Here is a 23,844-nt window from a genome sequence, read left to right as displayed (position 1 = left end):
TGCACACTGCCCTAACCCATCTGGACAAGAGGAATACCCATGTGAGAATGCTGTTCATCGATTACAGCTCAGCATTTAACACCATAGTACCCTCCAAACTCGTCATCAAGCTCGAGACCCTGGGTCTCGACCCCGCCCTGTGCAACTGGGTCCTGGACTTCCTGACGGGCCGCCCCCAGGTGGTGAGGGTAGGTAACAACATCTCCACCCCGCTGATCCTCAACACTGGGGCCCCACAAGGGTGCGTTCTGAGCCCTCTCCTGTACTCCCTGTTCACCCACGACTGCGTGGCCATGCACGCCTCCAACTCAATCATCAAGTTTGCGGATGACACTACAGTGGTAGGCTTGATCACCAACAACGACGAGACGGCCTACAGGGAGGAGGTGAGGGCCCTCGGAGTGTGGTGTCAGGAAAATAACCTCATACTCAACGTCAACAAAACAAAGGAGATGATTGTGGACTTCAGGAAACAGCAGAGGGAGCACCCCCCTATCCACATCGACGGGTCAGTAGTGGAGAAGGTGGAAAGTTTTAAGTTCCTCGGTGTACACATCACGGACAAACTGAACTGGTCCACCCACACAGACAGCGTTGTGAAGAAGGCGCAGCAGCGCCTCTTCAACCTCAGGAGGCTGAAGAAATTCGGCTTGTCACCAAAAGCACTCACAAACTTCTACAGATGCACAATCGAGAGCATCCTGTCGGGCTGTATCACCGCCTGGTACGGCAACTGCTCCGCCCACAACCGTAAGGCTCTCCAGAGGGTAGTGAGGTCTGCAGAACGCATCACCAGGGGCAAACTACCTGCCCTCCAGGACACCTACACCACCCGATGTCACAGGAAGGCCATAAAGATCATCAAGGACAACAACCACCCAAGCCACTGCCTGTTCACCCCGCTATCATCCAGAAGGCGAGGTCAGTACAGGTGCATCAAAGCAGGGACCGAGAGACTGAAAAACAGCTTCTATCTCAAGGCCATCAGACTGTTAAACAGCCACCACTAACATTTAGCGGCCGCTGCCAACATACTGACTCAACTCCAGCCACTTTAAAAATGGGAATTGATGGAAATTATGTAAAAATGTACCACTAGCCACTTTAAGCAATGCCACTTAATACAATGTTTACATACCCTACATTACCCATCTCATATGTATATATACTGTACTCTATATCATCTACTGCATCTTGCCATCTTTATGCAATACATGTACCACTAGCCACTTTAAACTATGCCACTTTATGTTTACATACCCTACAGTACTCATCTCATATGTATATACCGTACTCTATACCATCTACTGCATCTGCCATGCCGTTCTGTACCACCACTCATCCATATATCTTTATGTACATATTCTTTATCCCTTACACTTGTGTGTGTGTGTAAGGTAGTAGTGTGGAATTGTTAGGTTAGATTACTGTTGGTTATTACTGCATTGTCGGAACTAGAAGCACAAGCATTTCGCTACACTCGCATTAACATCTGCTAACCATGTGTATGTGACCAATAAAATTTGATTTGATTTGATTTGATTTGATTTGATATTCCTACTGTGTAAGCAGTGGTTGATTCCATAGTAGGATTTTTAAAAATGTAACCAGGCAAATTCTTATTTGCAATAACGGCCGACCCCAGCCAACGCGGGCCCAATTGTGCCCTGCGGGACTTCCAATCACAGCCAGATGTGATACAGCCTGGATTTGAACCAGGTACTGTAGTGACACCTCGTAAACTGAGATGCAGTGCCTTAGACCGCTGCGCCACTCAGGAGCCCACTGCCTAACTGGGTTAGTTATTTCCATGCTAACAGACTAATGACGAATCTACAGCCATCAACATACTGTTGTCCTGCACATCTAATGTGCTTCCTTCTGTCAATCGTCAGGTACATACAGTATATTCATTGTATTTTGTACTATTTTTGTCAGTGTTATGTTTGATTACAAAATGCTCAGTCTGATAATTCTATGCAAACGACAAATCACGAATCTACAGCCATCAATGTACTGTTTTTATTTTATTTAACTAGGCAAGTCAGTTAAGAACAAATTCTTATTTACCCCGGCCAAACTCTAACCCGGACAACACTGTGCCAATTGTGCGCCGCCCTACGGGACTACCAATCATGGCTGGTTGTGATACAGCCTGGAGGCGAATCAGGGTCTGTAGTGATGCTTCTAGCACTAAGATGCAGTGCCTTAGACCGCTGTGCCACTTGTCCTGCAACTCTAATGTGCTTTCTTGTGTCTGTCGTCAGAATAAACAACAATCAACTAGGATCGCTGGCTGGGCATTCCTTTCTTTAAAAACACAACATAAGATAGTTACGAGGTACGATCACATCTGTTACACTGGTGCCGAGATCCGTCTTTTTGTCTTCGTGGGACATCTGTTCCACATGCAATGCTATGCTTTTCTGTAGCTCATTAGTTAAAGCAATGAGCATTTTGATTAGTATTGCTATTGATTGACCCGCTGCCAGATGCTTGACTTTCCAATGGGTAATTTCCCGGGTACAGATTTATGAATTAATGTTGACCTTGGTAGAAAGGGCATGGGCTTTGCTCTTGTCACTGTCATACAACGAACGTATTGCCCAGACTCAAGACCCTGCTAGACCCACATATCTTCAGACCTGGATTCAAATAGTATTTTAAATCTTTCAAATACTTTAGCTGTGCTTCATTGAGCTTGCCTGGCGCAATGGAACCAATAGAATAGTCTAAAAACTGCAAACCCCTCCAATCTGGAATTCCAAGCTGGCTCAAGAAAATGCTTAAAATACTGTTTGAACCATGGTCTGCGTCTATTGCAGAGGCTAGCCCCAGGGTCAGATCTCATCATCTGCACAGAGTTTGTGGAGAATTTTCAACGTGGAGCTCTGGGTGGTAGATAGATGGGCCCCCCCCCCCAAGCCTCCCTGTTCTCGCCTCCTGTTCAGTTTTGTCCTCACTCCTCAGGCAGATTAGTAAACAGAGTACTGTTGGGGCTGGGGCTCTATCTCTAGTTTAGCAAATGAGCTCATAGATGGTAAATCTCTCTGGCGATGTGCGTCGTTAGATAATTGAGTTTCTGTCTTTGTCCTGGACGTCCTCAGTCTGTCTGTATGTCAGACTGGTCCAATCCTAAGCATCTTTCTTATCTTTCACTGGTGATCTGAGCATGCAGACATGTTTACAGTTTTTTGTTTATGTCCTGCAATGGATTATTGTCTTTGTCTAGGCTTCGATTAAAGGAGGAGACAAGAGAACCAATTCATTCATACCCATAGCATGTCATGGTTATGAAGTCAATATAAAGAAAAAGATTACCATAATGATAGTGCAATTGTAGTGTTCTTAAAAACCTTTAAGGAATGGATGGAAATGAAGAAAAAAAAACAATTCTGAGGAATTTCTAATTGATAATGCATAATGCTTTACATTTATGGTGTATTTTATAAGGTGTTTAGTTCCGTGCATTACATGGGGTAACTCACCCCATCCAACACAAATGTATAGCACCCACCAGTTTCTGAGGGTTATGAGAGCAAAGTGTTGTTTTCTAAAAGTCAAACCTTCTGGTCATAAGTCCTAGCTATGCCTTTGAGCTGGAATCAATATGTCCCTATTGCATTTCTGCGTTTGCAGTCCTAATCCTTGTCGTGGTTATGAGAGGTCAAAGCAGTGAGCACATCTGCTGGAGTGACTGTGGCTAACATTGAATTTCTCTGGGTTTTTGATCATCACAGTGTAGCATTTAGGGGTCCCGAGTCACTCCAGTAGAAAACTGTCATGGTATCACTGAACAAAGAAACCTATTTGCTCCGAAGTGTGCTTGATGCATTCAATTAATTAGCTTTGATATAAACTGCTTACTTTTCTGTTGGCTTCCATCCTGGAAATAAATCGAATTTTGACTGATATAAACCAATTGAGTAGCCAGCATATGGTTCACCCACCATGGCCAGCCTCGAGCCACAGTCAGCCCTCACTACTGAATTCTGGTTTCACGATGATGTTGTTCCTTTGTGTAAACATCGCTCAAGCATTTAGGATCAGAACTTTTTAAGAGGATGTTCGAGCACTTTGTTTTGCAGTGTTATCTACACAGTTATCATGTTCCTTATTGCCTTGGATTTCAGGGCAGGGTGACTAATTTAGTTGTTGGATCTGAAAAAGGGAAATGTCTCCCTCTGATGGTTATTGGATGCTGCTTGGATTTGGATGCTGGATGCTGCAGGATGACATGTCACATGTCTTACTATGCTGTCCACCTGAATGATATGATCAGTGGTACTTGTTTTCTCACTACTTGATATTTGAAGAATATACTTTATGATTATGTTGCTTTGCAAAAACTGGAACCTCTTCACTTTCTTAATCCATGACCGAATTCATGTCCAAATTCATGTCCAAATATTGTGGGTTCTACCTTTTTCAAGCACATCAAATGTTATGGATGGCTTTTATTTGAAATGATCTTTGTGTTGGATAATGTTCCCCACTAAACTTTGAGATGTGGAGTGAAATCTAGCCCTATAGCAGAATTGTATGAAGGGATATCCAGGCCAATATTAAAATGCAATATGAAAATGCTTTTGGGCAGAATTTGGCCAAGATTTTTCAGACAAGTGGACCACTAGCACTGCTGTTTGTTTTTGTTTCAGCAAGACTTTTAATAAAGATGGTTGTAGCTTGGCTGACTGTATCTCCATCCTTCAGGAAGACTGGCAACATTTTATCTATCAATCTGACCTCCTGTCATCCAAACACAGTGAAATTAAATGAATGTCTGAAACCAGAACCAAGGCCTCAACTGCACCAACAGAAATAGAAAAATCTAGTTTCGCTGTCTGCTAATGACATTAGTGCGTTCCCTAAATGGCCACCCCCACCAACGTGGGACAGGAACACAACAGGGGGATATAATTACAGGCCGAACACTCACATCTCCATTTTTCTGTAAAATATGCATAGCCTGCTATTGCGCTTTATAGATTAGTCAACATTGGCCCCAACCCCCTCTCTCGGCTGGCAGGTAATGATTTATGACTAATGTCTTCACAGTATCATGTTAGTCCCTGTAATTAACCTTCCCAAGGTGAAACCAAGGAGAAACGGAAACCACATCCTTATTGACCATGTGAGAAATTCATTAGACAAGCTGCGTGGGTGACATTTGAGACCCTCTTTTCAATTTCCATTGACGTAGGAATAAAAGATATGCCAATAAAATATATGTATTGTATAGGTAGCTTAAATACATGGATGTTATTTTCATTTGACATGTATAGTGGCATAATTTAATAGGCCTATCAGGGAGGAGATGTCTGATAGTTGATAATGCTTTATGTGCAGGCACACCCTCAAATTAGGCAGTTAAAGAAAATGTCACAGCATTGCAAAATTCACTGACATGGTAGGTTTAAAGGCTACATTCAGAATATGTTTATCATGGTATGTTAGTATCAGGAAAGTGAGAAATAGCCTATTACATTGAGCATATGACATCAGGGGTCACGGTATTTATACTTCAACCCAACCAAAGCGAAACACTGTCCTGATAAATATATCTATTGGCTCTTGGATTGTACAAAAACTGTTAAGTTACAGGTCTTGGCTGCCACTGACAAAGAATATCCCTAGAACACTGAAAAATCTGGGAAACCAGGCCTGGTATTCACAGTTGACTTTGAAAAGCCTTTTGATAAAGTACGACTGCAATTTATATATTAATGGAGAATCTCTTATACAATCGGTTAAAGTTATGTAAAATAACCCTAGGTGTAAAATAGTAAATCATTTCTCACATAGTATAAAACTGTCAAGAGGAGTAAAACAAGGTTGTCCACTATCGGCATACCTATTTATTATGGCCATCAAAATGCTAGCTATTAAAATCAGATCCAACAATAAAATCAAGGGGATAGAAATCCAGGGCTTAAAAACAAAGGTGTTATTGTATGCTGATGATACATGCTTTCTTTTAAATCCACAACTTGGATCCCTCCACAGCCTCGTAGAGGATCTAGATCATTTTAAAATATAAATATACTAATTGGTAATAAAAAAAACATTATTGTTGGAGAAAAAATATATAAAAACGGTATAATCTTTGTAAATCATATCATAAATAGGACTGGTGGAATTATGTCACACATGCAGTTTACAAAAATACATGCAAATGTATGCTCTATCCAAAATTACAACCAACTAATTGCAGCATAACCGCAAAAATGGAAGAGGCAAGTGGAAGTGAGAGAAAGTAAGGAACTTGTCTGTTGGCCCTGCATTAAAGACCGGAATAGGTAAAAGAAAATCATGATAAATAAAAAAGTATACCAGTTTAATTTAAGGACAAAAAAATTGTCTGTCGTGCAATACAGATTGCAAAATAGTTGGGAAGAGATTTTCAATGTACCGATTCCATGGCACATGGTTTACACGAAACGACACCGGATTCAAAACATATAATTTTTCTATGTAAATTATTATACAAAATTCTTGCAACCAGTAGAATGTTACATATATGGGGGATACAACCATCCCAGCTCTGCAGATTTTGCTGCGAAGAGACAGAATCATTAGATAATTTGTTTTGGTACGGTCCATATGTAGCATGTTTTTGATTGCAGGTTCAGGAATTGCTGAAGAATTGCAACATTTACCTGGAGCTAACTCTGCAAATAGCACTGCTGGGTGATTTGAAAAGTCTTAGTCAATAATACTCTTAGAAAGAAAATGTATCTTTCATTTACAATCTGTAGAAACTATGAGAATAAAAAAGACCATCAAAACTGGATGGTCGTCTGAGATAGATGAGATGGGTTAAGGGTAGCTTAAGGATGGGACTAAAAACAAACAAAACATAACTAATGTAAAATATACTGTGTCCGTAAAATGTATGTAGTATGTATAAACTGGAAGTAGAAGCCTAAGTGTTGTTGTCCAGTTGTTTAAAATAATATATATACAGTGGGGAGAACAAGTATTTGATACACTGCCGATTTTGCAGGTTTTCCTACTTACAAAGCATGTAGAGGTCTGTAATTTTTATCATAGGTACACTTCAACTGTGAGAGACGGAATCTAAAAATCCAGAGAATCACATTGTATGATTTTTAAGTAATTAATTTGCATTTTATTGCATGACATAAGTATTTGATACATCAGAAAAGCAGAACTTAATATTTGGTACAGAAACCTTTGTTTGCAATTACAGAGATCATACGTTTCCTGTAGTTCTTGACCAGGTTTGCACACACTGCAGCAGGGATTTTGGCCCACTCCTCCATACAGACCTTCTCCAGATCCTTCAGGTTTCAGGGCTGTTGCTGGGCAATACGGACTTTCAGCTCCCTCCAAAGATTTTCTATTGGGTTCAGGTCTGGAGACTGGCTAGGCCACTCCAGGACCTTGAGATGCCCTGGCTGTGTGCCCTGGCTGTGTGTTTCGGGTCGTTGTCATGCTGGAAGACCAAGCCACGACCCATCGTCAATGCTCTTACTGAGGGAAGGAGGTTGTTGGCCAAGATCTCACGATACATGGCCCCATCCATCCTCCCCTCAATACGGTGCAGTCGTCCTGTCCCCTTTGCAGAAAAGCATCCCCAAAGAATGATGTTTCCACCTCCATGCTTCACGGTTGGGGTGGTGTTGTTGAGGTTGTACTCATCCTTCTAATTCCTCCAAACACGGCGAGTGGAGTTTAGATCAAAAAGCTCTATTTTTGTCTCATCAGACCACATGACCTTCTCCCATTCCTCCTCTGGATCATCCAGATGGTCATTGGCAAACTTCAGACGGGCCTGGACATGCGCTGGCTTGAGCAGGGGGACCTTGCGTGCGCTGCAGGATTTTAATCCATGATGGCGTAGTGTGTTACTAATGGTTTTCTTTGAGACTGTGGTCCCAGCTCTCTTCAGGTCATTGACCAGGTCCTGCCGTGTAGTTCTGGGCTGATCCCTCACCTTCCTCATGATCATTGATGCCCCACGAGGTGAGATCTTGCATGGAGCCCCAGACCGACAGTGATTGACCGTCATCTTGAACTTCTTCCATTTTCTAATAATTGCGCCAACAGTTGTTGCCTTCTCACCAAGCTGCTTGCCTATTCTCCTGTAGCCCATCCCAGCCTTGTGCAGGTCTACAATTTTATCCCTGATGTCCTTACACAGCTCTCTGGTCTTGGCCATTGTGGAGAGGTTGGAGTCTGTTTGATTGAGTGTGTGGACAGGTGTCTTTTATACAGGTAACGAGTTCAAACAGGTGCAGTTAATACAGGTAATGAGTGGAGAACAGGAGGGCTTCTTAAAGAAAAACTAACAGGTCTGTGAGAGCCGGAATTCTTACTGGTTGGTAGGTTTTCAAATACTTATGTCATGCAATAAAATGCAAATTAATTAGATTCCGTCTCTCACAGTTGAAGTATACCTATGATAAAAATTACAGACCTCTACATGCTTTGTAAGTAGGACAACCTGCAAACTCGGCAGTGTATCAAATACTTGTTCTCCCCACTGTAGGTACAGTACCAGTCAAATGTTTGGACACGCCTACTAATTCAAGGGTTTTTCTTTATTTTTACTATTTTCTACCTTGAAGAAAAAACAGCGAAGATATCAAAACTATGAAATAACAGAAAAGGAATCATGTAGTAACTAAAAACAAATGTTAAACAAATCAAAATATATTTTATATTTGAGATTCTCTTGGCATTCTTTCAACCAGCTTCATGAGGTAGTCACCTGGAATACATTTCAATTAACAGGTGTGCCAATCGCCAATCATAAGTGAACGTTTCAGGCTGAATAAGCAAAAATCACAGTAGAGACCCTCATGTAGGAACCAAAAAAGTATTAAGTATTAAACATTATATTTTCGATTCTGCAAATTAGCCATCCAGTGCCTTGATGACAGTTTGGCACACAGTTGGCATTCTATCAACCAGCTTACATTTACATTTACATTTAAGTCATTTAGCAGACGCTCTTATCCAGAGCGACTTACAAATTGGTGCATTCACCTTATGATATCCAGTGGAACAACCACTTTACAATAGTGCATCTAACTCTTTTAAGGGGGGGGGGGTTAGAAGGATTACTTTATCCTATCCTAGGTATTCCTTAAAGAGGTGGGGTTTCAGGTGTCTCCGGAAGGTGGTGATTGACTCCGCTGACCTGGCGTCGTGAGGGAGTTTGTTCCACCATTGGGGTGCCAGAGCAGCGAACAGTTTTGACTGGGCTGAGCGGGAACTGTACTTCCTCAGAGGTAGGGAGGCGAGCAGGCCAGAGGTGGATGAACGCAGTGCCCTTGTTTGGGTGTAGGGCCTGATCAGAGCCTGAAGGTACGGAGGTGCCGTTCCCCTCACAGCTCCGTAGGCAAGCACCATGGTCTTGTAGCGGATGCGAGCTTCAACTGGAAGCCAGTGGAGAGAGCGGAGGAGCGGGGTGACGTGAGAGAACTTGGGAAAGTTGAACACCAGACGGGCTGCGGCGTTCTGGATGAGTTGTAGGGGTTTAATGGCACAGGCAGGGAGCCCAGCCAACAGCGAGTTGCAGTAATCCAGACGGGAGATGACAAGTGCCTGGATTAGGACCTGCGCCGCTTCCTGCGTGAGGCAGGGTCGTACTCTGCGAATGTTGTAGAGCATGAACCTACAGGAACGGGTCACCGCCTTGATGTTAGTTGAGAACGACAGGGTGTTGTCCAGGATCACGCCAAGGTTCTTAGCACTCTGGGAGGAGGACACAATGGAGTTGTCAACCGTGATGGCGAGATCATGGAACGGGCAGTCCTTCCCCGGGAGGAAGAGCAGCTCCGTCTTGCCGAGGTTCAGCTTGAGGTGGTGATCCGTCATCCACACTGATATGTCTGCCAGACATGCAGAGATGCGATTCACCACCTGGTTATCAGAGGGGGGAAAGGAGAAGATTAATTGTGTGTCGTCTGCATAGCAATGATAGGAGAGACCATGTGAGGATATGACAGAGCCAAGTGACTTGGTGTATAGCGAGAATAGGAGAGGGCCTAGAACAGAGCCCTGGGGGACACCAGTGGTGAGAGCACGTGGTGCGGAGACAGATTCTCGCCACGCCACCTGGTAGGAGCGACCTGTCAGGTAGGACGCAATCCAAGCGTGGGCCGCGCCGGAGATGCCCAGCTCGGAGAGGGTGGAGAGGAGGATCTGATGGTTCACAGTATCAAAGGCAGCCGATAGGTCTAGAAGGATGAGAGCAGAGGAGAGAGAGTTAGCTTTAGCAGTGCGGAGCGCCTCCGTGACACAGAGAAGAGCAGTCTCAGTTGAATGACTAGTCTTGAAACCTGACTGATTTGGATCAAGAAGGTCATTCTGAGAGAGATAGCAGGAGAGCTGGCCAAGGACGGCACGTTCAAGAGTTTTGGAGAGAAAAGAAAGAAGGGATACTGGTCTGTAGTTGTTGACATCGGAGGGATCGAGTGTAGGTTTTTTCAGAAGGGGTGCAACTCTCGCTCTCTTGAAGACGGAAGGGACGTAGCCAGCGGTCAAGGATGAGTTGATGAGCGAGGTGAGGTAAGGGAGAAGGTCTCCGGAAATGGTCTGGAGAAGAGAGGAGGGGATAGGGTCAAGCGGGCAGGTTGTTGGGCGGCCGGCCGTCACAAGACGCGAGATTTCATCTGGAGAGAGAGGGGAGAAAGAGGTCAAAGCACAGGGTAGGGCAGTGTGAGCAGAACCAGCGGTGTCGTTTGACTTAGCAAACGAGGATCGGATGTCGTCGACCTTCTTTTCAAAATGGTTGACGAAGTCATCAGCAGAGAGGGAGGAGGGGGGAGGAGGGGGAGGAGGATTCAGGAGGGAGGAGAAGGTGGCAAAGAGCTTCCTAGGGTTAGAGGCAGATGCTTGGAATTTAGAGTGGTAGAAATTGGCTTTAGCAGCAGAGACAGAAGAGGAGAATGTAGAGAGGAGGGAGTGAAAGGATGCCAGGTCCGCAGGGAGGCGAGTTTTCCTCCATTTCCGCTCGGCTGCCCGGAGCCCTGTTCTGTGAGCTCGCAATGAGTCGTCGAGCCACGGAGCAGGAGGGGAGGACCGAGCCGGCCTGGAGGATAGGGGACATAGAGAGTCAAAGGATGCAGAAAGGGAGGAGAGGAGGGTTGAGGAGGCAGAATCAGGAGATAGGTTGGAGAAGGTTTGAGCAGAGGGAAGAGATGATAGGATGGAAGAGGAGAGAGTAGCGGGGGAGAGAGAGCGAAGGTTGGGACGGCGCGATACCATCCGAGTAGGGGCAGTGTGGGAAGTGTTGGATGAGAGCGAGAGGGAAAAGGATACAAGGTAGTGGTCGGAGACTTGGAGGGGAGTTGCAATGAGATTAGTGGAAGAACAGCATCTAGTAAAGATGAGGTCAAGCGTATTGCCTGCCTTGTGAGTAGGGGGGGAAGGTGAGAGGGTGAGGTCAAAAGAGGAGAGGAGTGGAAAGAAGGAGGCAGAGAGGAATGAGTCAAAGGTAGACGTGGGGAGGTTAAAGTCACCCAGAACTGTGAGAGGTGAGCCATCCTCAGGAAAGGAACTTATCAGGGCGTCAAGCTCATTGATGAACTCTCCAAGGGAACCTGGAGGGCGATAAATCACTTTACAATCTACTAGCTTCATGAGGTAGTCACCTGGAATGCATTTCAATGAACATGTGTGCCTTGTTAAAAGTTAATTTCTGGAATTTCTTTCCTGCTTAATGCGTTTGAGCCAAGAACAGCTCAAATAAGCAAAGAGAAATGACAGAACATCATTACTTTAAGACATGAAGGTCAGTCAATCCGGAAAAGTGCAATCGCAAAAATCATCAAGTGCTATGATGAATGATGAAACTGGCTCTCATGAGGACCGCCACAGGAAAGGAAGACCCAGAATTACTTCTGCTGCAGAGGATAAGTTCATTAGAGAGTTACCAGCCTCAGATTGCAGTCCAAATAAATGCTTCACAGAGATCAAGTAATAGACACATCTCAACATCAACTGTTCAGAGGAGACTGTGTAAATCAGGCCTTTATGGTCGAATTGCTGCAAAGAAACCACTACTAAAGGATACCAATATAAATAAGAGACTTGCTTGGGCCAAGAAACACGACCAATGGACATTACATTTGAGAATTTTGGTTCCAACCTCTGTGTCTTTGTGAGACGCAGAGTAGGTGAATGGATGATCTCCGCATGTGTGGTTCCCACCGTGAAGCATGGAGGAGGAGGTGTGATGGTGTGGGGGTGGTGACAGCTGGTGACACTGTCTGTGATATATTTAGAATTTAAAGCACACTTAACCAGCATGGATACCACAGCATTCTGCAGCGATACCCCATCCTATCTGGTTTGTGCTTAGTGGGACTATAATACATTTTTCAACAGGACAATGACCCAAAACACATCCCCAGGCTGTGTAAGGGCTATTTGACCAAGAAGGAGAGTGATGGGGTGCTGCATCAAATGACCTGGCCTCCACAATCACCCGACCTCAACCCAATTGAGATGGTTTTGGATGAGTTGGACCTCAGAGTGAAGGAAAAGCAGCCAACAAGTGCTCAGCATATGTGGGAACTCCTTCAAGACTGTTGGAAAATAATTCCTCGTGAAGCTGGTTGAGAGAATGCCAAGAGTGTGCAAAGCTATCAACAAGGTGGTTACTTTCAAGAATCTCAAATATATTTGTTTAACACTTTTTTGGTTAGTACATGATTCCATATGTGTTATTTCATAGTTTTGATGTCTTCACTATTATTCTTCAATGTAGAAAATAGTAAAACATTAGGAAAAACCCTTGAATGAGTAGGTGTGTCCAAACTTTTGACTCGTACTGTATATTTACCCCCAAAATATATGGGGGATTGGAAATGATCCCGACAATTACATTAATAGAAACCACAATCTATCTGCAATATTAAAGCTGATCTACCGCCTAAACAAGATAAAAACAATTTGGAAAAATATCCCTGTCTGTTTTTGCCAACACTGCTTATTTGTTTTCTCTGCAATCGATACACCAGTTTATAAATGTATAAATGTTGGTGACAAAAACAATGATATTTACCAAAATGAACAAAAGGGTCATGCCAAAACAAAAAGATATTCAAACAAACGCAGGAAGACCTCATCGAGCATTACATGCACTCTCAGCATCTGCCCCAGTTGCTGCTGCCCTCTAGAGATGAGATGTGGAAGTGTACTGTCTGCCTGTGCGCCTAAGCTCGAGCTACCTCTATTCCTAACACATGGTATTTCTTTCTTTTCGCAGGGTCAGTTGGGCTCTACTTCCCCCAGAATCTATACAAGGAGACTGTGTACGTTGGGCAGTATGCAGGCACACCCGTGCTCCAGGTTCACGCCATGGTGGAGAGCGACTCTCAACAACCCCACTTCTACCTGTGGTGGAGCACCCTGAAGCCTCCAACCTATGCCCCGTGGTTCCACCTGGATGAGACCACAGGGATACTCTCCATGAATAAGACCCTGGAGTGGAGTGACTTTGACTCTCGATGTGAGTTAAATAGAGACAGAAGGTTGCGCATATGTATTCTTTCCCCATTGTTTATGGGATATTTTATGAAGTTGACTGTGCAGTCCATTTACTTTGCATATACCAATTTTCAATTGTCCATTGAACACAACACTCCAATATGTTTCCAATATACAGGTATATTTAATATTATAAAATGTGTGTGGGGAAATTATTTAAGTTGCTCAGCTTGCACGCTTTGTGCATACCAATAATGTTCACAGTAATACGTCATGTTCAGGGATCTGCTTTCAGAATCAGGACAGTAATGTAATTGCATAATAGCCCAGAAAATGCACAGTCATCAAGAACAAAATGCACTGTGGGAGATTAAAATGGGGGCCTTTGTTTCTGCTTTGGTTCTCTTGCTGATCAGATAAGTTTTGGATACTGCCGCTGACTGTCAAGGCGGCGACCAGACCCGTGAAGAGTTTCCTCCATGGCCTCCCTACCGTACGGGTCAGACTGACCTTCATCAATGACACAGTGCCACCGTGTGGCCAGACTAGACCAGAGCTGGAGAATCTGTGCTTCCCTGACAAGGACCTGAACTCCCACATTAAGGAGAACAGGTTCCCCGGGGCCATCCGCCAGCTCAGACAGCTCACCAGGTTAAATGTCTGCCCCAACTACACCATCTCCTACAGTGTGGAATCAGGTTAGTCATGCTACACTCCATCCACCCACACTGTGTCTGTGCTTGATATTATGAGAAACATCAGACTCTTGGCAGGTCCCTACTAACCTTGTATGGTGAGGTTACCCCATGTTCTTACTCTTGCAGAAATGTTTCTATCTTCAATTATCTTTTTCATTGCTGCTCCAGTAGCTCAGTGAATATGAGACTACAAAGTCTGGCAACATGAGATTAACATGGTATGTTGTTTACATCCTCTCTTTGTGTTCCTTTTGGCTCTAGATGTTCCAGCCCCATTTGCTATAAATGACAGCACCACTGAGTTGATAGTGACCGCTCCTTTGGACCGCGAGGAGAGAGAGACGTACAGTCCCGTGCTGGTCTGCACAGTGCAGACTGACACAATGATAGACAAGTTTTTTGTTACACTACATATCAACGTCTACGACGAAGACGACAATGCGCCTTATGTCAATGAAACAGACACAGAGGATGTGGTGCTTGAGTTTGATCGCATGGAGGTGACTTTATTTAACTTTACTTTGCTTTACTTTACTACCATACTGTATATCAATACATTACTATAAAATGTATAATTGATACCACTGTTGTTGTTTTTCAGGGAAGTTATTTTGGCAATTTGTTTGTCTATGATAGAGACACAACACCCAGTTATCCCGTAAACCAGAGTCAGAACAGATTTGTCGGATATATGATGACCAATGACTCATGGATAAATGAAATGTTCACCATAGAACACTCTTTCAAAGAAGAGAAGGCCATTTTTGGCAACGTCCGAGGCACTGTTCATGAGTTCTGTGAGTTGTCCAGTTACACAATCACTCTTAGGGCTGGTTTTCCGGACACAGATTAAGCCTGGTTGGTTATCAGTCTACGACAATGTTTAATAAGTGTCCAGGAAACTAGCCCTTAATGTGACAAACTTTCACAAAATGTTTTGATCGATTCATTAAATAAACAACCCCCCCCCCCCCCCCTTTGTGCGGTATCTAGGGCTTGCACTAAAGAAGCATTTGTCTGTAACCGAGAATAGGACCCTCCAGCTGGATTACCTGGTCAATGACACCACATACCCCGGTCCAGAGGGAACTGTGATGCTGCACTACAATATCACCATCTTACCTGTCCCCATCCGCTTCACCAATGTGACATATCTCTTCACCACAACACGTAGAGCTAACGTCTACGCCCAGGTACCTATTGTTCACATGCAGCCCTCTTTGCATGAGAACAGGGATACTGCTAATAAAATGCTTATGATGAAGACAACTGTTTTTAGCTCAGCATGAACCCCCCCCCCCCCCCCCCCCCGTATGATCAATGTTCCTTCTCATTTTAGGTTGGTAGAATCTGTGTGGACAACTGCCTGAAGTTCCGGGGCATCAATGTCATATACCGGCTAGCGGTAACAGACAAGACAGACAAAAATGTGTCCGGCGACATACAGCCATGCTTCACGGCGATTAGCATCGCACAGAGCCTCAAGGACATGGCGGGGGTGCTGTATGTGAACGACACAGAGGCTCTCCGCAGGCCAGAGTGCCAGGACCTGCAGTACGTGGTCATTGCTCAAGAGCAGCAGAATCAGCTGCAGGCTAGCACTCAGATCCTCATTGTGCTCGATAGCAATAGTAAGTACACTCCTGAGATAGTAAGTACTTTCCCAGCAATACTCAAGACGGGTGCTGATTTTCCCACAGAGATTACCAATGAATGAGTAATATGGCATCCATATTTGGAAGTCGTCAGTTCTGTCTGACCTGATATGGATGTCGTAGTGTTGCCCCTTTTTCAAGGCTCATTCCTCATAATATGAGACCTTTTGTTGTGTACTTCTCTAGAATTATGAAAAAGTAGCAGTGTAGTAAAGACATGTCAAATTATGTTAGCCTTATCCATAGCTTTTTTCAAGTCTGAGACTGGTATGACCTTGCTTGACAATTGCGTCATAGTGAAGGATACAGTGAACATATGTGTTGTCTTCATGAACTTTGTGTTTATGTTGTGTAGTTGACAAACAGGATATAGAGAACCATTGGTTCCTCTCCTGTGCAGAGGGGAGACAGCGTGGGGACTGTGAGAACATCAGAGGCCTAGGGGCTACCACAGGGAGGTGCCAATGGAGACAGGGCTCTGAAAAAGGTATCCACACTGTACATAATTAGGGGTATTTGATGGGCACAGGAAATTATGCTATCCATATAACGTTGGTTTCTTCTATCAATTAACTATTTTTTATTTTAACTGACTATAATATTTGTCCTCTATCTTTCAGGAATATCAGAAAGCTATTCCACCTGCTCCCCTGACCTCCGCACATGCCCTGATGGCTTTTGTGATGCAGTCGAAAGCAAAGACGCGTCAATATGTCCTCAGGATTGCACAAGTATGAAATGTCTCAATCATTTGCAGCCATTTATATTTGTCTACTTTCTTGAAAACGTGTGTTTCAATACTTTCCTAATTTTTCTGACAGTATTTCAAGTGTTTTTTCATTTTTTCATTGTCAAACTTTTGTATTGTTGAATTCAAAAAATGTGCATGTGTTTGTCTCTCAGTTGAACCCATTATCGGAGGTCATGAGAAGGGCATCATGTCTGGCATTAGAGCTGGCTATGGAACCTGCTACTGCTACTCTGAAAAATGCTTCTGTGAGAAGGATGATATAGAGGGTGAGTTGTTTCCATGTATTGACCCATAATACCCCCCATATAGGTAGGTAATGAAACAGCATTCCAAGAGATATTTAAAGATATGATATGTCAATCAAAGGTGAAATTACAGTTTGCCCTTTGTTGTCTAAGGATGGTTTACATGTTGTCTCTTTTTGACCCCTGACCCCTTCTACCCTGTCTGATCCAGAGGCCATGTGTGACGACGTCTGCAAAACCATCATTGCCACCGCCGTGCTGCTCTCCTTCATCGTCTCCATCCTCCTGTCCTCCTACTTCATCCATCGCTACCACAAGAACTCCCCCAAGCCCCCCATCGCCTCGGCTGAAATGACCTTCCGGCGGCCCGCACAGTCCTACCCCATCAGCTACTCTGCTAACAATGTGCGCCGTGGCTCGTTGGACTCTATGGAGAACCAAGTGGCCATTGACACCTTCAAAATACCTGTAAGGCCTTAGCTAATACGACGTTTGCCAAATTCCTGAAACTTTCCCCAAATTCCCAGCAACTTTATGTTTTTTAAAGTGTTGCTTAATTGCTTTAACAGGAGGATCCCAAATGGGAATTTCCACGCAAAAACCTGGTGCTTGGTAAAACCTTAGGGGAAGGGGAATTTGGGAAGGTTGTCAAGGCGACTGCATTCCGGCTGAAAGGAAAGGCTGGCTACACCACAGTGGCTGTGAAAATGCTTAAAGGTAAGACTAGAGCAAACAATAGGAACAATTATTGTCATGCAGTGAGTCAGTCCCTAGGTGTGTGTATACTGAATATACAGTAGAAGAGCCATTTTTATGATGTGACTTTTGCCCAGACCATGATCGATATAAGGTGAAGTAGTTTATGAAAGTATTTCATAATTCACTCTTTTATTTTGCAACAGACCATGCATCACATAGTGAACTGCGTGACCTCCTGTCCGAATTCACCTTACTGAAGCAAGTCAACCATCCACACGTCATCAAGATGTTCGGAGCTTGCAGCCAGGATGGTAAGGCTTTTTACCCATCCACTCTGAGCCACTCTGGGGTCACAGACTAAAAAAGTGTGGGAACCCCTGCTCTACAGACTATCTACAGAATATCAGTAACATTTCAACTAACTATCTACTAACCCTAACCCACCATAGGAGGGTATCAATGTTGCTGAGTAACTGTACCTTCACCAATGGAGATGTGTGTGACATGAGAATATTGCCTTCAGATCACGTCCTTTATGGTAGTAATGCCTCGGAGGCCAAGTCTGATGAAATTATACTCAAAGTCATCATGAAGTTGTTGTACAATAAATTGTGGACCCAGTTATTAATGAAAACATGATGTCCTTGCAATGCTTAACCTTCCGGTGTTATACCTGGTATATTTCTGATGCATCTTTCATTCAAAACAGCCAGACACTGTAGGCCCAAGTGTGTGTTCTAAAGTGGTGTGTCTCTCCATCTAGGTCCAATGTACCTGATTGTAGAATATGCCAAATTTGGGTCACTGCGCAACTTCCTGCGTGAGAGCCGAAAGGTAGGACCCAGCTACATGTCGGGCAACGATGCCAACCGCAACTCGAGCTACCTGGAGAACCCAGATGAGAGGGCACTCACCATGGGCGACCTGATCTCCTTCGCCTGGCAGATCTCCAGGGGTATGCAGTACCTGGCTGAAATGAAGGTGCCTGTATAGCAATTACCAACAAAATATTCACTATTGGGCGTATCCTCACTTCCACTTAAGTAAAATGTTCAATTAGTCTCCAGTTGACATCAATGCATGACTCATTGAAAATGTGACCGAACTGCAAGTTAGAATTCCATGCTAATCTTAGCTCAAGTTCAATGTGAGTGTTTTGTAAAGAAAGGAGCTGAGCTTGAGTGGCTGTAAGAAGCTTGTATTGACTAATGTCTTCCAATAGCTTGTTCACAGGGACCTCGCTGCAAGAAATGTCCTAGTTGCAGAGGGGCGTAAGATGAAGATTTCAGACTTTGGTTTGTCCCGGGACGTGTATGAGGAAGACTCTTATGTGAAGAGGAGCAAGGTAGGGATCCCAAACGTCAAATACGCAATTATTAAAAATGTAAAAAATTCTCTCAATTATATTGTTTTCGAAATTGTCTCAATTATTATAATTTTGGTAACACTTTATTTGGATAGTCGATCTGTAGATGCTCAACAGCAGTGTTTCCCAAACTAGGGGTCGCAAAATTTGAAAATGGGGTCGCGAGAGAAACACATTTTAAAATGTGAAAATATTTTTTTTTTAATGCATTTTTTAAAATCGCGATTGGTTCATAGAACCGGGGTTACGTCAGTAACCTCCGGTAGCCACTAGATGTGGTTGTAATAAACTGAGTGGTTTCTGTTAAACATTGTCTGTTGATCACTTTGTTTTACATGATGGGGTCGCAACCATTTTTGGAGATCAAAATGGGGGCAAGGACCAAAATAATTTGGGAACCCCTGCTCTACAGACTATCAGTGACATTTCAACTAACTATCTACTAACCCTAACCCTATCTCCAACCCTTACCTTAACCCTTATCCTAACCCTAAACTTAACCTTTACACTAACCCTTATTCTAAACCTAACCCGAACCCGAACCGTAACCTTAGAAAGCAGTTGCTTATCAACAGATAGTTTGTTGATAGTATGAACATCTACAGATGGATAATACAGACTATCCAGATAAAGTTTGGCCATACATTTAACAGAACTGACATCACAATTTCTATTCTCTTCTTTTTGTCTCCTCTTTTCAGGGTCGAATCCCAGTGAAATGGATGGCAATAGAGTCCTTGTTTGATCACATTTACACAACACAAAGTGACGTGTGAGTACCTTTCACAATCAACTTAAAACATCTGTCATACATATGTCCATATCCATAACCAACAATGTTTGCATGATCAAAAACCTACCTACTCACTTTCACTTTCACATCCATGCATTAGGTGGTGCTGTTAATGTGGTGTTCTTCTGTCTCCTGCCAGCTGGTCCTTTGGTGTGCTGTTGTGGGAGATTGTGACACTGGGCGGAAACCCGTACCCAGGCATCGCCCCTGAACGCCTCTTTAACCTCCTCAAGACTGGCTACAGGATGGAGAAACCAGAGAACTGCACTGAAGAAATGTACGATTGCCACTTTACTTTAACCCAGCTTCATTGTACCCACAGTAAAACTCACTGTTACTTTATTACACGCTGATGGTAATGACATCCATGACTTGACCTACCAGCAGAAAATCCACCCCTATTCATTCTGATGTTGTAGAGATCTATTGTAAATTGTAGGCGAGCCATCCCATTCGTTTATTATAATGATCAATTGTAAATTGTCGGTAAACCATCCCATTAGTTTATTATAATTATATATTCTAAGTTGTAGGTAAACCACCCCTTTAGTTGTTTTACTTCTGACCATAAGGTGGTGTATGAATGTGTTTCTGCAGGTATAATCTGATGCTTCGATGCTGGAAACAGGAGTCAGACAAAAGGCCCATATTCGCAGACATCAGTAAAGAACTGGAGAAGATGATGGTGAAAAACCGGGTAGGATCAAGCAAAACAACCAACACTCTTTCTCTGTCTAAAGTGGTCATTACACTGTTCACTGGTAGTTACAGTACATACACAGCACACTGTTATAAATGGAGTAAACAGCACAAGATTAGTCTTACGTCCAACAATAAGTTTAACCAATATCTGGTGAACACCCCCAAAATATGGCCCTGGGCAACATGTGCAAAAGTTATAATTACAATAGATAGCAGTTAGTCTTGTGTTGAGGTAAAGAGGCCAAATATACTGTAATGTTGAGGATGCCAAATACAGTGCAAAAATGTGAAGGATATGTTTAGGATTTGAAACAGAGTACTTTTAGTACTTTTTTATCTCACACACAAGTAGGAAATATATTTCTCAAATATTTTCTGTTTCCTATCAAGTGTCTGTCATTGGACCTACGATCCTAACTATGAGGTTATGTTAGGTCTTAGCTGCATGGTAGGATATGAATGTATTAGCATTATGATCCACATTCCTGATGTTAGTGATTAGCCATATTAGGTGTTCCTCTCCTGTTGTCAGGATTACCTGGACCTGGCGGCATCCACGCCAGCCGACGCCCTGCTGTACGACGACGCCCTCTCCGAAGAGGACACACCCCTAGTGGATTGTAATAACGCCCCTCTCCCACGAACCATTCCCTCCACATGGATTGAAAACAAGCTTTATGGTAGAATTTCCCATGCATTTACTCGATTTTAGAGACAGGATACACAAACTCTTTTTTTTGACATGTTGTGATTGGCTTCCTGTAGACCGTGTGTGACTGTGATCTAGGCATGCTTCCTGAAAAAGTCTCCCATTTCTTAGAAAATGAGAGTCAGTGGAAAAAGATCATCTTGTGTCTGATGATTACTATTTGGACCTGCTTCTGATGTACATGAAACCTGACCAAAGTAATGACACATCTGTAAATAGTAAACATTTCTATAATAACACTCCCTTATATGACATATTGTAATCCACATCCATTCCCACATATGTATATGATTATTAGGACACTCATACATTTTGGATGACATAAACATTCAAAACACATTCCAACATTCCACATTGTTTGTATTAATTTGGAAAATACTATTCAAAAACAGTTTGACATTTGAAACAGGTCCTTGCTGAATCAATCATTATCTATTTCGTTTGGATTCCAAACTGTTTTAAGTTATCTGAATTGTTTGTGTGTATATAGGCTACCTATTAAGCATATAGATTGTTTCTACAATGCTGAATAGAGAAACAGTAAGGCTTTTGAATTAAACTCTTGGCTAACATAGATTAACAATACTTTCTAAAAGTATTTCATAACAAATTCCCAAACAAATCCCACTGATCCTAAGCACTTCCAGTTGATAGTTCATAAAAGTATTTAGCAATAAGATGGCTGCCAGTGACATAGTTACCATGACTAACTTGGTGTCCATGTATCCTGTTACAGTGATGCAATTATTGTATCTGCTTTATATTGAGAAAACAATTATCAATGGTGCATGAGCCAAGGAAAACATTTAGAGATCATGACATACATAAATTATCAATAATGTACCAATAATTGTTGTGTTCTTTTTCTTTGAATCATATTTAATCAATCCAGTACATTTTCTCAGTTAAACTGTACAGGAACTATGGACATCATTATTGTCTGTGAAGTGATTTCTTCATAGAATTCTAAATTGATCATCATGTTATCAGTATCATGTTCTTATGTCATAGTCAAACATCAGTCTATAATTCACTTCTGTCAAAAATGTAAAGGAAAAAAAATGAGTTTCTTTTTGAGAGCCTTACTGTCTACACTCTACTTTTTCTTTACTCAGTGCAGAAAAATGATATGTTCTCATTTTTAGGCATGTCATACCCGAACTGGCCTGAGAAGAGCCCGGTACTGCTCAACAGACTTGATGCCACTAACCCAGTCTTTACAAGATATGCCAATGATAGTGTTTATGCAAACTGGATGGCTTTGCCTTCACCTGCAAAAATTGTGGACAAGCTTGATAGTTAAAAGCAAAAACTATTGTAGAAAATAAAGATTCCTAATTGGGTAGATGTGTATATTTATATAAAAACTGTACATATACAATCTAAAGTTGGTTCCCTTTTATTTCTGCTGCACGAGTATTCCAAGTTAAAACTGGGGGATTTAAAAAGTATATTTGCTGCAAAATGGCTGGAATTTCATAAACCATGCTTCAAGCAGCTCTTCGGTATGTTAATCATTACCTCAAGGTCATGTTGGTCAAGTATCATTGCATGACCGTATACCAGGTTGTATGTCAATGTTAATGTCTTTCAAGTGCCTGTGCTGCTTCTACGATAGCCTCTAATTAGTAGTATGCGACTGTGAAGATCTTGTTTCCAGCCAATGAATTAAAGGGGAGTTCTGTACCATCACCTGTCCTATATCGTAGACCTGTGAGGTTAAGGTGGACAAAGAGTGGACACTGAGTTCATCCAGAAAAGCTGCAACGTTTCTACTTGATAGGATCATGTTCTTTGAAATGTAAAAGCTGCTTTTGTCTTTCCCCTTTAACGTTTCCAAGTATACTTGCCAAAGAAAAATAAGAGAACCACGTTTAGTTGAAGACGTTCTTTCTTTTACACCAAAAGTATCAAAAGTGAGTGCTACTGTGTCGTTAGGACGTGAGACTATAAAATATAAAATGTGGGAATGTCAAAACTGCAGTTTGCCATTTGATTCCTCGTAATGGCAATCTTTGTGCAACAATTATCTATGATTTTGAAAACAAATGAACGTTATTAATTGTTATGTTGTTATTACATGATTATGTTGCAATCAATAAAAAGTTCAAATATGTGCAGTCTATTTATATTTGACAGCCTCCCCTTCTCTCATCAGCTGTAATAATGTTATAAATAATGGAAGCACATTGTAAATTAACCTTCTTTATTTCTAACAGGTAGATCATGACCTTTTTCAGTAACATATGCTTGGCAGAATTAGATTACCCTGTTATTTAATAAAAAATATTTTGTGTGTGTATGTTACTCTTTAAGATCGGTTTAATGTAGTTGTCATTGGAGGAGGGCAGGGAGGGAAGTCTAACCTGAACCTCAACTTTCCATGTCTACTTCCTAGACAGGCTATTGTTGTGAGGCCAACAATAGCACCTTTCATGCCTTCCAAGAGATGATTGTATTTGTCACATGCACTGAATACAACAGGTGTAGATGTTACTGTCAAATAATTACTTCAACTACGCAGATTTACACATTTGAAAAATCTAAATAGTAACCCAAGAGGAAGAAAATACACAAGAATTCAGCTATATAAAGGGAGTACCAATGCCAGTACAAGATCACTGTGCAGGGGTTTGGGGTATTTGAGGTAGATACAGTTGAAGTCGGAAGTTCACATACACTTAGGATGGAGTCATTAAAACTTGTTTTTCAACCACTCCACAAATTTCTTGTTAACAAACTATAGTTTTGGCAAGTTG

The 23,844-nt window shown here is 42.5% G+C and overlaps 1 protein-coding gene across 1 annotated transcript in view; it reads left to right on the top strand.

Annotated features, from left to right (window-relative positions):
* Positions 1 to 23,201, top strand: part of LOC139570657 (proto-oncogene tyrosine-protein kinase receptor Ret-like) — a 35,135-nt gene extending 11,934 nt beyond the window's left edge. Inside the window, exons 2-20 of the mRNA XM_071392720.1 lie at positions 13,247 to 13,489; positions 13,884 to 14,165; positions 14,427 to 14,665; positions 14,767 to 14,962; positions 15,159 to 15,358; positions 15,505 to 15,796; positions 16,176 to 16,307; positions 16,441 to 16,551; positions 16,724 to 16,837; positions 17,028 to 17,284; positions 17,386 to 17,533; positions 17,719 to 17,826; positions 18,279 to 18,496; positions 18,738 to 18,860; positions 19,583 to 19,653; positions 19,814 to 19,951; positions 20,272 to 20,371; positions 20,909 to 21,056; positions 22,231 to 23,201. Of these exons, the coding sequence (XP_071248821.1) occupies positions 13,247 to 13,489; positions 13,884 to 14,165; positions 14,427 to 14,665; positions 14,767 to 14,962; positions 15,159 to 15,358; positions 15,505 to 15,796; positions 16,176 to 16,307; positions 16,441 to 16,551; positions 16,724 to 16,837; positions 17,028 to 17,284; positions 17,386 to 17,533; positions 17,719 to 17,826; positions 18,279 to 18,496; positions 18,738 to 18,860; positions 19,583 to 19,653; positions 19,814 to 19,951; positions 20,272 to 20,371; positions 20,909 to 21,056; positions 22,231 to 22,388 (3,278 nt within the window). The 3' untranslated portion in view covers positions 22,389 to 23,201. The remainder of the gene's footprint in view (positions 1 to 13,246; positions 13,490 to 13,883; positions 14,166 to 14,426; positions 14,666 to 14,766; positions 14,963 to 15,158; positions 15,359 to 15,504; positions 15,797 to 16,175; positions 16,308 to 16,440; positions 16,552 to 16,723; positions 16,838 to 17,027; positions 17,285 to 17,385; positions 17,534 to 17,718; positions 17,827 to 18,278; positions 18,497 to 18,737; positions 18,861 to 19,582; positions 19,654 to 19,813; positions 19,952 to 20,271; positions 20,372 to 20,908; positions 21,057 to 22,230) is intronic.
* The last annotated feature ends 643 nt before the right edge of the window (positions 23,202 to 23,844 follow it).

The sequence above is a fragment of the Salvelinus alpinus genome, chromosome 3, assembly GCF_045679555.1.
Source record: "Salvelinus alpinus chromosome 3, SLU_Salpinus.1, whole genome shotgun sequence".
Lineage (NCBI taxonomy): Eukaryota > Metazoa > Chordata > Actinopteri > Salmoniformes > Salmonidae > Salvelinus > Salvelinus alpinus.
Note: the sequence above shows the minus strand (reverse complement) of the source record. Positions and strands in the feature narration are given on the sequence as shown.